This window comes from Barbus barbus, assembly GCF_936440315.1.
Source record: "Barbus barbus genome assembly, chromosome: 50".
Taxonomy (NCBI): domain Eukaryota; kingdom Metazoa; phylum Chordata; class Actinopteri; order Cypriniformes; family Cyprinidae; genus Barbus; species Barbus barbus.
In genome coordinates, this window is record NC_136728.1 from 9,269,650 (window position 1) to 9,283,295 (window position 13,646).

The 13,646-nt window shown below is 34.2% G+C and overlaps 1 protein-coding gene across 1 annotated transcript in view; it reads left to right on the plus strand.

Annotated features, from left to right (window-relative positions):
- The window catches only part of grm8b (glutamate receptor, metabotropic 8b), a 151,388-nt gene that overhangs the window by 34,771 nt on the left and 102,971 nt on the right, over positions 1-13,646 (plus strand). Inside the window, exon 3 of the mRNA XM_079414706.1 lies at positions 11,828-12,044. Within this exon, the coding sequence (XP_079270832.1) occupies positions 11,828-12,044 (217 nt within the window). The remainder of the gene's footprint in view (positions 1-11,827; positions 12,045-13,646) is intronic.

Sequence of the window (13,646 nt, forward strand, 5' to 3'; positions counted from 1 at the left end):
AAAACATTTTAGAAAAAGATGCATGTCAGGACTCATGATGAAAAACAAAAATCATTTTCTAAATTAAGTCTAAGCAATTCATTGCAGTCATGTTTAATATCTCTTGTAAAAAAGTGTGCTTTGTGCACTAATGTGCACTAAAATGATGTTTTTAAAAAACTGTACTAGCAGATAATGTAAAGAAAATAATTATATCAGAAAAAAAGGCCACTTTTACGACATACTTAAGTACACTTTTAAAACAGACACTTTTTAATAATGTCAAATTAGACGTTTTACTTTAAAGTACATTTTAATAATATTTTGTTATGGTTTAAAGTGTTTACTAACATACTAACACGCATGTAAATGATTTGATTATCGTTTTAACTGTAGCGTTATTCTTCATAACACTTAATATATTTTTACTGTGTTAAATTACAACTTCACCACAAATGTGAAATTATGAATATATTTAAAAACATAACATACAAGTTTCAGTGTAAATATTTCATTTCAACCTTAAATGCTTGTCAGTACATTCGTTAGGACTCTTTAACCATATTTCAAAGACAAAATTAGTAGAAATGACTTTTAAAGATGCATGTAAGTCCCACATAATTGGATCATAAAAGCACAGCTAATTGCATTTAATCTAAATGCAAACTAATATATTTTCATTTAGCATGCAGTTAAGTGCCTGGAAGCATTATATTTAATTCACAATTCAAGTATAGTATTTTAATAATAAGTGCTCTTTTTAAAGGTATGCTAAAGTGTACTTCTTTTTCACAAGAGACAGCTACACATGTACCAAAACGTTTAACAGTATTTATTTAAAATTAAGTAATAGAAGGTTAGAGAGATAATGTGCTTAATGCATGTAAATAGATTATAGCGTATAGTTGACTGGGGATTGTCATTAATTGCATCCAGTAAGTGAGATATAATTGATCTAATAATTTAAAACATCTTCTCTTGTTTTTAGGAATGGATGGATAAATTAAAAGAGATGTGCTTTCAAAGATGTGTGGTGGTGCTGCTGATATAGAGAAATCATATCTCACATTTAGTGGCTAAATTTAGCATTAATTCCTATTTGTAGTAGTCCAATAATGCAGGAAAAATGTTAATATGATTACAAATCATGTGGAGTGGTGTATTGGGATTATGCAAGAAAAAGAGAACATGGTCAGCATAGAGGCAGATATTGTGATTGATTTTGTGGTGGATGTTGTTGGCCGGGGTTCCTGTAATATTGTCATTTTGTCTTGCAGCAGCTCTGGGTTCAATGAAAAGTGGTCCTCATTGCTTGGCTTTTTGCTGTAATTTGAATTTCAGTGGTGTTTGTGTAATAACTAATGCCCTAGGGTGAATGTACAGTTTGTTTTATTCATTTGCTTTACTACATTGACTTCAAGTGCTTTTTCTGCATCTAGTGATGTTCTTTTTGCAGATATCTGTAATATTTAATACGCAGTGAGTGTTATTGAATGAGTGTCGTCCCTTGATAACCTGTTTGGTCTGGATCGATATGATATGAAATGGCTTATTCTAATCGTGTAGCTTGCTTTGCAGATTATTTCAGGTTTGTGTTAATAAGGGGGGGCCGGGATAAACTTGCAATTGTGAGGGGAAAAAGTCAGAACTGAAGATATAAACCTATGTTAACTATAAAGAATCTTTTTTGGAACAAAAAGTTTCCACGGAAGTTAAAGGTTGATCATGAAACCATTGATGCCACTATAGAACTTTCTTTTTCTTTTTTGAATTTGGACATAAAAAGTGTTCTTTAGTGTTTCACAGAAGAACAGCACATTTTTCTTATATCTCTTATAAAGCACTAGCAGCCACTGACTTGAAATAGCCGTAAACCTGTCCTGCAACAGAAACATAGAGCTTCAGATCAAGACATCCATCTGTGAGGAAAACAGAGTGTGAACAAATGCACCTAAAGTCTGGTGTTATAACATTATCAACAGTGGAGCCAAACACACTTCTACTCGGACTGAACATTCAGTTCTCTGCCATCTCTTTGTTTCATCTTATCCTGCCCAAAGCAGGCTTTCACTTCCATTTACTTCAGATGCGTTCTGCCTAAGCAAACAGCGTTTATCAGCTGGAAGGGCTGCGATATCTCTTCGAGCAGAACATTAGCGGATATATTTGTCCCATCTCCGTTCTGTCACTTTCGGTCTCACTGCTCTCAACGCAGATGATTTAAAGATGGCTGCAATACGTCAACGATGCCTTCAATGTTCATCCAGGCCGGAGTCCTTTGAAAGATTCAGCATGTGTACGGCAGGTACACGCTTGCTTTTATGCGCTCGGGGTGCGAGATGCAGGCACTAGCGAAAGCATGATTCCACACTTCAGCTAAGACAGCGGTCTCTGGAGAGCAGAGGTGTGAGGCTGAAAATGGCACACAAATGGCAGTTCTCACATGCTGCGTGTTTGAGCGCCGCACAAGCAGGCCGCCCGAGCCGGAGTGAGAATTGCATCGCAAACTCCTGAGAATCGGCAGAAATAGTTGGGGGTTTCTTGTGGATTCAGTCACAGTGGGAGTGTAATTTTAGAATGGAAGGCGGTGGGATTACAATGCATGCGAGAATGATCTACCTCGCCCGTGCGATATCTTGCGGCTTCGCTCGGTCGAGGCTTATCTAAATCCACTGCTTGGGCTTCTGTACAATGGCCTTTAGATAAGGTGTCATCATATCAATTTTAAACTCAGTATTAAGGAGCTAAAGGGAGTAGAATGTCATTACATTCATACACATGAAATACAGAACATCTCCTGATAGTGAAACTTTTATTGTGGTCTGTCCACCACAAAAATGTGATTTTTTTTTTTCCTTATTTTAAATGATCAAATTTTTTTTTTTGTTTGTTTGTTTTTTTTTTGTGCTGGGCAACGATTAATCGAGATTAATGGCATTCGAAATAACTTTTTTGCTTATATAATATATGTGTGTGTACTGTGTATATTTATTATGTACTGTGTATATATAAAGACACACACATACATTATATATTTAGATATATGTATTTACATGTATATATTTATATTCATATCATTTATATTATAAATAAATATATTTAATATATAAACATAACATATTTTTCTTAAATATATACATGCATGTGTGTGTATTTATATATACATAATAAATATACAAAGTACACACACATATATTATGTAAACAAAAAAGTTATTTTGGATGCAATTAATCGCGATTTAATTGTTGCCAGCACAATTTTTTTCTTTAATAGGCCTATATTTATAAAATAATAGTAAGTTTAAAGAAAATATGTTTTTAATAAAGTTATGTCAATTAATTGAAGTCAAACCTAAAATTAACTTGTTTCTAGGCCTCTCTGCACATTATGCATAGTGTGAGTGACCACTGGCTTTTGCTCATGAATATTTAATGAGTAGCCTCAGGCAAGGAATAAAGGTTTAAATTGACTCTAAATAGTTGTTGGTGGTCATTAATAAGGGTCATAATTGTGTTTAAAGATTTTAGTGGAATTCTGTTTAAAATTAAATTGACGTTCTATTTGATATCCTTCTTCATGGTGTTCTTTCTAACTCAGCTGATTCGCTACTGATTAAATGTTCAGTATTTTAAAGCACACATTCAAGCTCTACCAGCATGTCAATTAATTAAAGTCAAACAAAAACAAATTGGGTTGTTTGAAGTGTATTATCCACTATCTGTGCATTATGGGAGAGTGGGAGTGGCCACTAGCTTTTGCTCATGAATATGTAATTAGCCCCAGGCAGGGAATAAAGGCTTAAAAGGGCTATAAATAGTTGTTATTGGTAAGTAATAGTGTCATAATTGTGTTTTACACATTTTAAGTGGCATTATGCAGTTTAATATGAAATTGTTTTATTTGATATCTGTCTTCATGGTGTTCCTTCTGACTTCTGAATCTCTACTGATCAAATATAGAGTATATTAAAGCACATTTATCACACATCTAGCTCTATCAGCATCTAAAAGAGAAGGAAATTTGCAGCTAATACTGAATCTTGTCACTTTTCTTAACCATGTTGCTTTAAAATGTAAGTCAGTATAATAAAACATGAAAAATCCAACATCATTTTTGGTTGAAGAAATGTCTGTAATCTGTAGTTGGATCTGCTCACTTTACTCCATATAATCAATTTTTTATATCTAAAAACTTAGTTTGTTCAACTTGTCTAAAGCAGTTTTGTACTCGCCTTACATTCAAAATTAAAAAGCCATTAGTCAAGTGTTATGATTCCTTTCTTTTCTGAACTTTTTTTTATAGGCACAGTAGAGAGAAGACAGGAAATGCTGTCTTTCAGTCACAGCGAAGAAGAAAAAAAGTGTTGAAGTTTCAAAACTGCAATATACTTTGAGCCTCAAATTTACAACTGGGGCATGTTAATTAAAGCGCCATATAGTTTAATTGAATAATTTGTACAAAGTAGTTTGTGTGCATTTTGTGGACTGTTGACAACTGAAATGTGATCAAGCTAGCCTAAAAATACTACTAGAATGATAAAATGCATATATGAGGACACAACATAATCAGTGTTGTTATACTTTAACAGAAATTATTTTTATTTAGTTTTAGTTTATGTAATGTGTACTCCATTGTGCTGTAAGGCTGAAAGAAGTGTTTGTAAAGTTAACACAACAAAATACTGCTAATTTTCTGCCAGGACATTGTACAAATATTAGATGGTGCTTTATCAACTAACGGAAATAAGTTTAAGTTGAAGAAATAATATCACTTAAACTGAAATAAACAATCAACCAAAACTAATAAAAAAATAAAAGATAACAAAATTACTAAAACTAAAATTAAAATGAACTGAAATATAAAAATAAAAGCTACTAAATGTTAAAAAATACTAAAATAACACTGAACATAATGTGCATCCTCTTTATTTTGTTGCTAGCACTAATGCGAATAAGTGTCCTGTATTTGTTGGGAAGTGAAAAATAAGGAAAGAAATATGAAATTGTAAACGTACAATAAAATAAGAACTCGCAAGTCGCAACATTCCAGGAAGGCAGCAGTGACGCATGTGCTAACCGCTACATTGGCTGTGACCTGTTATTAATGCTTTTGAATGTCACGTTGTGATAAATTAGGTAGACCAACATACGCAGATCACACATAGGCCTATATATCAGTTCAGTCATCATGAAGTCATCATCCTCCTGACCAGACCGGAGGAAGAGGATGATAACATCGAACATATAACTCTGACATTTGCACAACTTCCTCTAGGTGCCCCAGATCAAACAGCGGTAGCCATGCATGAACCTGATCAGGTTCAACCTGAGAGACATCAGAGTTGCTAAATAAATATCACCTCAGTAGACAAAACCTTCTTGGTGGCTCCCATCGCGGCACGGCATTAAGACCATGAACCTGTGCTGTCCAGCTGGCCCCCATCTTCACACAGATCTTCAACAGATCACTGGAGCTGTGCGAAGTCCCCTCATGCTTCAAACGCTTCACTATCATCCCCGTCCCAAAGAAACCCAAAATTACTGGACTTAATGACTACAGACCTGTGGCCCTAACGTCTGTAGCCATGAAATCATTTGAAAGACTGGTTTTGGCTTATCTGAAGGACATCACTAGTGCTCCTGAAAAGAAACGTAAGTGTAGAGTCCTTAAGAATGTAATGTTACCTTTTAAAACTAATTGAAAAGGTTTTTGCAAAGTGTGAACTATTAAATATAATCTACAAATCATGCAATACTGTACCGCTAAATAAGACGTGTTTTGAGGACTTAGCTAATGAGGCCAATGAGAGACAATCATTCTAATATTTTATTAAATCATTCGTTCATTTCACTAATCAATGTTTTTTTGTTTGTTTTTTATTAAACACAAGAGGTCATTAATAATAATTATGTGAAGAGTGAAGTGACATTCAGCCAAGTATGGTGACCCATACTCGGAATTCGTGCTCTGCATTTAACCCATCCAACGTGCACACACACAGCAGTGAACACACACACACACAGCAGTGAACACACACACACACACCGTGAACACACACCCGGAGCAGTGGGCAGCCATTTTATGCTGCAGCGCCCGGGGAGCAGTTGGGGGTTCGGTGCCTTGCTCAAGGGCACCTCAGTCGTGGTATTGAGGGTGGAGAGAGCGCTGGACATTCACTCCCCCCACCTACAATCCCTGCCGGCCGGAGACTCGAACCCGCAACCTTCGGATTACAAGTCCGACTTTAACCATTAGGCCACGACTTCCACGATTTATTGGATTGGATTCAATTTATTGTCATTGCACATGTAGGTACAAGGCAACGAAATGCAACTTATATTATAAGATGCACAAATTCAAACACAACGCATCTTTAATTTGGGCAGAATTGCAGGTGCCTGTCTTAATGTACAAGAAGGTTTAGAGAAAATATGACAAGTTCTTAATAAATGTTGGGAGTACAGTGTGAGAACAGAAAAAACACCCCAGCAACAAAAGCACATAATCAATACACCATAGACCCAAGACTTGCAACAGGTGGGGGGTAATCCAGCTCCTACAAACAGCCATTGGTTAATTGTTGTTATTCTTTTATTATCTGTGTCCTGTCCTGTTGCTGTCTTTCTGTTGCACTGTGCAGCTTCTGTCACTATAACAAATTCCTTGTATGTGTAAACGTACTTGGCCAATAAAGCTCATTCTGATTCTGATTCTGAGCTTAGCAGCCAGATCTGAGGTAATTTAATTAAATCCTGTTAAAAATGAAGCAGTATACCTCCCGCAGGTCAATAGCGCTACAGGAAGTATGCTAACAAGATGCTACATGCTAACACCATTATGTTTTTGGGAGAGTTTCTACAAGTAATGTTAACCACAGACTTTATTTTTCCCTCAGGAACTTCCTGAGAGAACTCATGCTAATGCTAATGCCAATTCTCTTCTCTTTGAGCTGAGCTACTTTGTTATATGCACCGTTATATGAAACGTCCATTGGGGATGGCGAATACATAATTATGGCATGTGTGCACTTTTGTATGTGTCGAAAAAGGCCAAGGAGGGAAAGTGAGAGTGAATGATTAAGCACAAGCATCTCTCGCTCCACAGCAATTTGAGTCCACTTCTCTTTCAGCGAGGGTTTTAAATAAAGGTCTTCGGAGAGGTTAATTAGTATTGTCTGAATGTAATCTATCAGCAGTGAGGGCTTTTCTCGATTTGACAGCTCCATTATGGAGGCAAACAAAGATGACAGTGTGCTTTGTTTTTCGTAAAGATTAAAAAGATGACGACAGGTAAACAAAATGCTTTAATTTTCAGGTATGAGGCTTAAAAATTGCACATCATTAAATTTTGCAAATAATTCAAAGAGCCATGAACTTATTGGTGTGTTTTTGTAGCTTCCCACGCTGCAAGCTACTTATAACTCATAATAATGAGTAATAGTGGAGCTAGAGTTAGTAAAATATAATAAATTATAAGTATTAGATAAAAAAAACAATAAACTGAAATAAAATGTTTAAAATTTACTAAATAAATAATTAAATAATAAAGCTTAATAGAAATAAAAAATGTCTGAAATGTCTAAAATTAAACCTGAAATAAAAATTAAGCTATTAAAAAAAATTAAGCTATTAAAAAAAAAAAAAGAAATCTAAATGTCAAAAGCACACAATGAATTACTAAAACTAAAATTAGTGAAATCTGAAAATGTATAAATAAAATCTATTTCAAAATATTAATAAATAATATATAAATAATACTAAAATAACACTATAGTAGATATATATTATATTTGCAATCATATTTATTGTACAAAAACAATAAGGATCTCAAGAGGAGTGAAGTATATTTGAGTTGTGGAAATAAAGTTCTGAGATTTCTCAAGGGATGCAGCATGTGTTTTGTACTCCATGTTACCTACAAAGTGCACTGCTGCTCCAATTGAATAGACTACATACATTACTCTCAGTCTTACAGTCATGCAACAGGAAGAGTTATTAGTTGTTTTGTTCCAACAGCGATAGTCCACTTTCTCAGTGACCTTGGTTATAGTATTTTCACTATTCATTATCCACTATTCATAAGTATTTTCACTATTCATTTGAACTATCAGGATTTCAAACATTCTTCATTTTCCTTCCCTACATTGCATTGTAAAACAATGCACAGTGAATTATATATTATATAATATAGTGTATGAATATAAAATACAAAAGCGTATGTGTGTGTGTGTAAAATAAAATAAAATAATTAGCTGTTAGATTACATTAGATAAATATACACTTAGTAATACATTTATAGACCTATAATTCTATTAACATGTATTATAATTATTTTTATTTTATTAAATTATTATTTATTTCTATTTTAAAATATTGCTGTTAAATCTTGCCAAAGTTTTGAATGTATATAAATTATTGTAGAATTATTGAATGTAATCTAACAGCTAATTAGCCCCCCCCCCCTCTCTCTCTTTCTCTCTCTTTTAATCTGTAAAAAAATAGCTGTTGGATTACATTCAGTGATTTATATAATCATTTATAATAGGTGTACAAATGTACAGTTAATTAAATCAAATAATTAATCATAAGTAAACAAATTATTTGTATTTCATTTTAGGAAATTACTGTTAGATTACATTCAATGTAATATTAATTATTAATTAAATCAAATAATTTATCATAATCAATTTTATTTTAGGAAATACTAAAAAAAATTTTTTTTTCAAAACTCTTTTTAAAGGGCAGTTTTAAAGAGTCTTTTATTTTATTTCATTTTATTTTAAAGAAATTACAAATGGCAAAATTTCACAGTTCATGCATCAAACTTTTTTTGAAGCAAAAGTAATCCGAAGAGTTACAGGTCCTTAACTCCATATAATTTACAATGGAAATTGCACACTATTATGCACTTCTGGATTGCATTGTATGAGGAAATATTATTGCAGTGCTGATGAAGGTTAATTTGTTTCTCACCATCAGCGATATTATATTATTTTATGGAAAGTATCACATTTGATTTCCCTTATGGCCGCTTTCAAAAGTCTTAGGTTTTTAGTCTCCTGTGCATCGCTTTTGTGGCTCTTTAATATTTTATTAAACTGGAAACATGAGCGTGAAATTAAGTTCTACAGGCATAATTTCTGAGTCTAACCTTTGCCGTGCACCAAAATTCAAAACACTGTAGTCTGAGAGGATGCATCTGAAGAGACAGAGAGACACTGTCTTTCTTGAGCTCCTTAAAGTTTCTGTCATTCGCTTGAGCTGCTGAATGAAATGTTCCCGAGCGAACCTTCAGGGCAGAGTTTTAACAGTTTTAAAGAGTCTGCCTCGTTTTAAAAGTTACTCCATGCACCATCCATCACGCCTTTCTCCGATGAACAGAAAAAGCATTGGAATTTCATGTGCGCACTGTAATCGCTCTAGACGAAGATGGCATTTAAGCTTGAAATTGGCATGTGAAAACATGTCATTACATGTGAAATGTTGTGAAACCATACAAAAAGCACATATGAATTAATCTGACATCTTTCGACAGCATCCGTAACCGCATTCAGACCCTCAGTTTGTGAAAGTGAACAAAAGTGGGTTTACAGTCATGCACTTACAGTGGATCTATATGAAGAAAGATTTTCGAAGCAGAAATGTGAAGCTTGTGATTTGTGACTGCCTTTACATGAATTATGAAGTTAAAAATAGTAATGTTTTATCAATAAAGTCTAAACTACACTTTTTGATGTGGGACAACATTTATGATGTAAATTAAATTTTATTTTATTTTAGGAAGTACTGTTAAGGAGAGACTCATTATTCATTTATTATTAATTATACAATACTTTATAATAATATTTATTTTATTTAAATTATATTATTTTATTTTAGGAAGTACTGCTGGAGAGAGGGAGATTCATTATTCATTCATTATTAATAAAAATTATTTTATTTATATTTTATTTTATTATTTCATCTTATTTAATTATTTTTATTTTATTTTAGGAAGTACTGTTAGAGAGAGAGGGAGATTAATCTTTCATTTCTTATTAATAAGAAGTCGCAAAAGAAGATTTCTTGAAAAATTTAATTTTTCCCATATAGTAAAAGTCAATGGGGACCAATGTTTTAAACCCCATTATATGGACAAATAATTTGAAACGCTCTTTAAAATGTCATCTTTTGCATGTTGTAGAAAGAAGAAAATCATGAAAAGACATGAAGGCGAGTAAACGGTTATATTTAACATTTAACTGAAATGGTGTTTAACCTACAGTAGTAAGGAATATCACACTATATTGTCGATTAACACCTGATAATCACGAGACAAAAGGTGTATTTTTAAGGTGTGAAGTGTAGTGCTGGCATTCATGCTGCACGTTCAATATAACACTCCCCAGAAATAACACGCACACATCTGTTTCACAGACATGTTCGCTCATGTCAACACCTCAGTCACATTTGTATTTACAAGCCTGCGAACCGGGGTTGCGGGTGAAAAAGCTCCGGTACCCGATTCGCCAGCTGGTGAGTGGCATTTGTATTGCGGGCCAGTTCTCTCCAGCTCCGCTGTTGCGGTGAATGCTGATGAGCGCAGCCTCTAGAGCTCCGGCTGACAGCCTGGCCTTTTTGTTGAGGAGAAATCAATCACACCGTCAATCGCCACCAGAAGCCATTACCCAGCTTGCCTGCTGGCAGGTTTCACCTCCATTCATTCTACCATAACACGTACTTATTTATCTTTGTTACTTGGTCTTGTTTTACCTTTAGCGTCACCTCATGGGTTGGTAGTCGCTCACATCAATAGCTTTGGGCTAAAGTGTTTTTGGAGGTTGCATATGTACTGCTCCACCTTTGCTTGCTTTAATTGGCTCTGCATTTTCCACTTTGCTTCAGGCAGAATTTAATGATTAACTCTCGTGAAAGAATCAATATTTGCTTCTTTTGGGTCTGAAACTTTTTTGTTTTTTTCCCCCTGGCTTTTAAAGGAATATTTTACTCAGAAATTAACATTTGCTGAAAATGTTCTCACCATCAGGCCATCCAAGTTTGTTTGTTCATCAAAGCAGAGAAATTTAGCATTACATCACTTGTTCCCCAATGGATCCTCTGCAGTGAATGGGTGCCATCAGAATGAGAGTCCAAACAGCTGATAAAAACATCACAATAATCCACACCACTCCAGTCAGTCCATCAATGAATGTCTTGTGAAGCAAAAGCTATTTGTACGAAACAAATTCATAAGGTGTTTTAACTTCAAACCATCGCTTCTCGCCAAATAACAAGTCCATAATCCATAATAACTCTTCCTCCAGTGAAAAAATCCATCCTCTCTTGTTTTCTTGCATCAAAATCCAACAGCATATTTGTTTATAACTGTTTTGGACTGTTTCTGCTTGTAAACAGTAATTAATCGGTGCATATTTCTCTCCTGATTCAGGAGAGACACGTTTTTCACTGGTGAAAGGAATATTATGGATAGAGAACTCATATTTTAGCTCAAAGTAATGGCTTAATGTTAAAATGCTTTAATGATGTATTTGGTAATCTAAAACACACAGCTTTTCCCTTCAATACATGTTAATTGATGGATGTTTTTATCAGCTGTTTGGACTCTCATTATGACGGCACCCATTCACTGCAGAGGATCCATTGGTGAGCAAGTGATGTAATGCTAAATTTATCCAAATCTGTTTTGATGAAGAAACCAACTCATCTACATCTTATGTGGCCTGAGAGTAAATAAGTTATCAGCTAGTTTTCATTTTTGGGTGAACTAATTCCTTATATTTTTGGCTCTGGAAAATGTGATCTTTAAAATCTCTCCTGCATAACAGTTTGTTCTTTCTCTCCTTTAACAGATCCCTCAGATCAGCTATGCATCCACAGCGCCGGAGCTGAGCGATAACACCCGGTACGACTTCTTCTCCCGAGTTGTGCCGCCCGACTCCTATCAGGCCCAGGCCATGCTGGACATCGTGACCGCCATGGGCTGGAACTACGTCTCCACGCTGGCATCTGAGGGGAATTATGGGGAGAGCGGAGTGGAGGCTTTCGTTCAGATCTCACGAGAAAGCGGTAAGCTTCCAGTGAACACTGGACGAGCGCTCCAGATTATCTTCTGATTTACGTCTCGCTTCACTGATCGCAACTGATTGACTGACTGAATATAATTTCTTACCAAAAGTGCGACACAGCTTTGTGTTCAAAGGATATGTTCTACACTTTTTATTTTATTTTATTCCATTTTATTTTGTTTTTGTTTGTGGTTTTTAAGGTTTGTTTTGTTTAATGTTTCTTGTTTTGTTTTTTGTTATGTGTTTGTTGTTTTTTTTTTTTTGCTTAATGTTTTTTTAATATATTTTATTTTAGGTTTCATTTTTGTTTCTTGTTTTATTTCATATTATTTAATGGTTTTTTGTTTGTTTTGTGTTTTGTTTTATACTCTTTTCATTTTATGTAAAGTTTTGTTTTGTTTTTTATAGTTTTGTTTCATGTTATTTAATGTTTTTTGTTTAATGTTTTGTTTGTTTTGTGTTTGTTTTATTTTAGTCTTATTTTATTTTTGATTCATGTTTTGTTTATTGTTTTGTTTTTATTATTTTGTCCCATATTTTGTTTAATGTCATTTAATGTTTTTTTTGTTGTTGTTCTTGTTTTGTTTGATGTTTTGCTTTTAAGTCCTCTTATAATGTTAGATAAGTTTTCTCGTGGTGTCAATTATGAATTTATGGGTTGAAATTAGTGATGTAAAACTAAAGGAATAACACAGCCAAAAATTAAAATTCTGTCATTATTTATTCACTCTCATATTATTAATCAAAAAATGTGTTCCAGTAAAATATATTTTTTAACAAAATACAGGTCTGAACTTATATGAAGATGAATAAATAATGACACTGTTTTCATTTTGGGTGAACTACTCCTTTAAAGAGGCTGTATATGCTACTGTACCTTTTAGATTTCTATACATAAATTACCTCTGTTGCAGCATAAATCACGTTGTTATTAATCAGGGATAGCCAAGTTGCTAAACAAATCGCTATTAATAATGCCTACATAGTCCATCAAAATCTTGTTGCAAATAAGCAAGATTTGTTTCCCCCTATGATATGTCTGCTTTGATGCATAAAAAAAACTGATTTATGGTGCAAAGCTTTTTCTGAGTTTGCTGACCAGCATTGCTATACACAAAACATCAGTGAGACTGAATTACATGCTTTGACAGAGATGGAAGGGAAATCGCCGTCTCAACAGAAGAAAGGTCATGTAACATGAAAAAAACCAGGCTATATTTTAAGGACACATCTGAAAACCTCAACCCCCACGTTCCATTCTGTCAAATCTGAGCCATCGAAGTCAAGCTGAGCTTTTGTTTTGTTGTCCATTATTCAGTGATTTTACACAGAAATGAATAGTGGAACAAGGAAATAGGAAGGTCAGGTTTTAGCAGAAGATACAAAAACTGTTCAACTGTGACCTCAAAGAACTCGCCATTTCAGAACTAAAAATCTGTATTCACTCTCACACTACTTTGGATTTCTCTGCTTATTGCTGTTAACCCATAATTCACTTCATTTTACATTGCATAGGTCGCACCGTAATGGCTCACATTTCCATTTTCCCTCCCACACAAGCCTGCAATAATATAGAGCATTACTGTTAGCACACGTCCAGTGG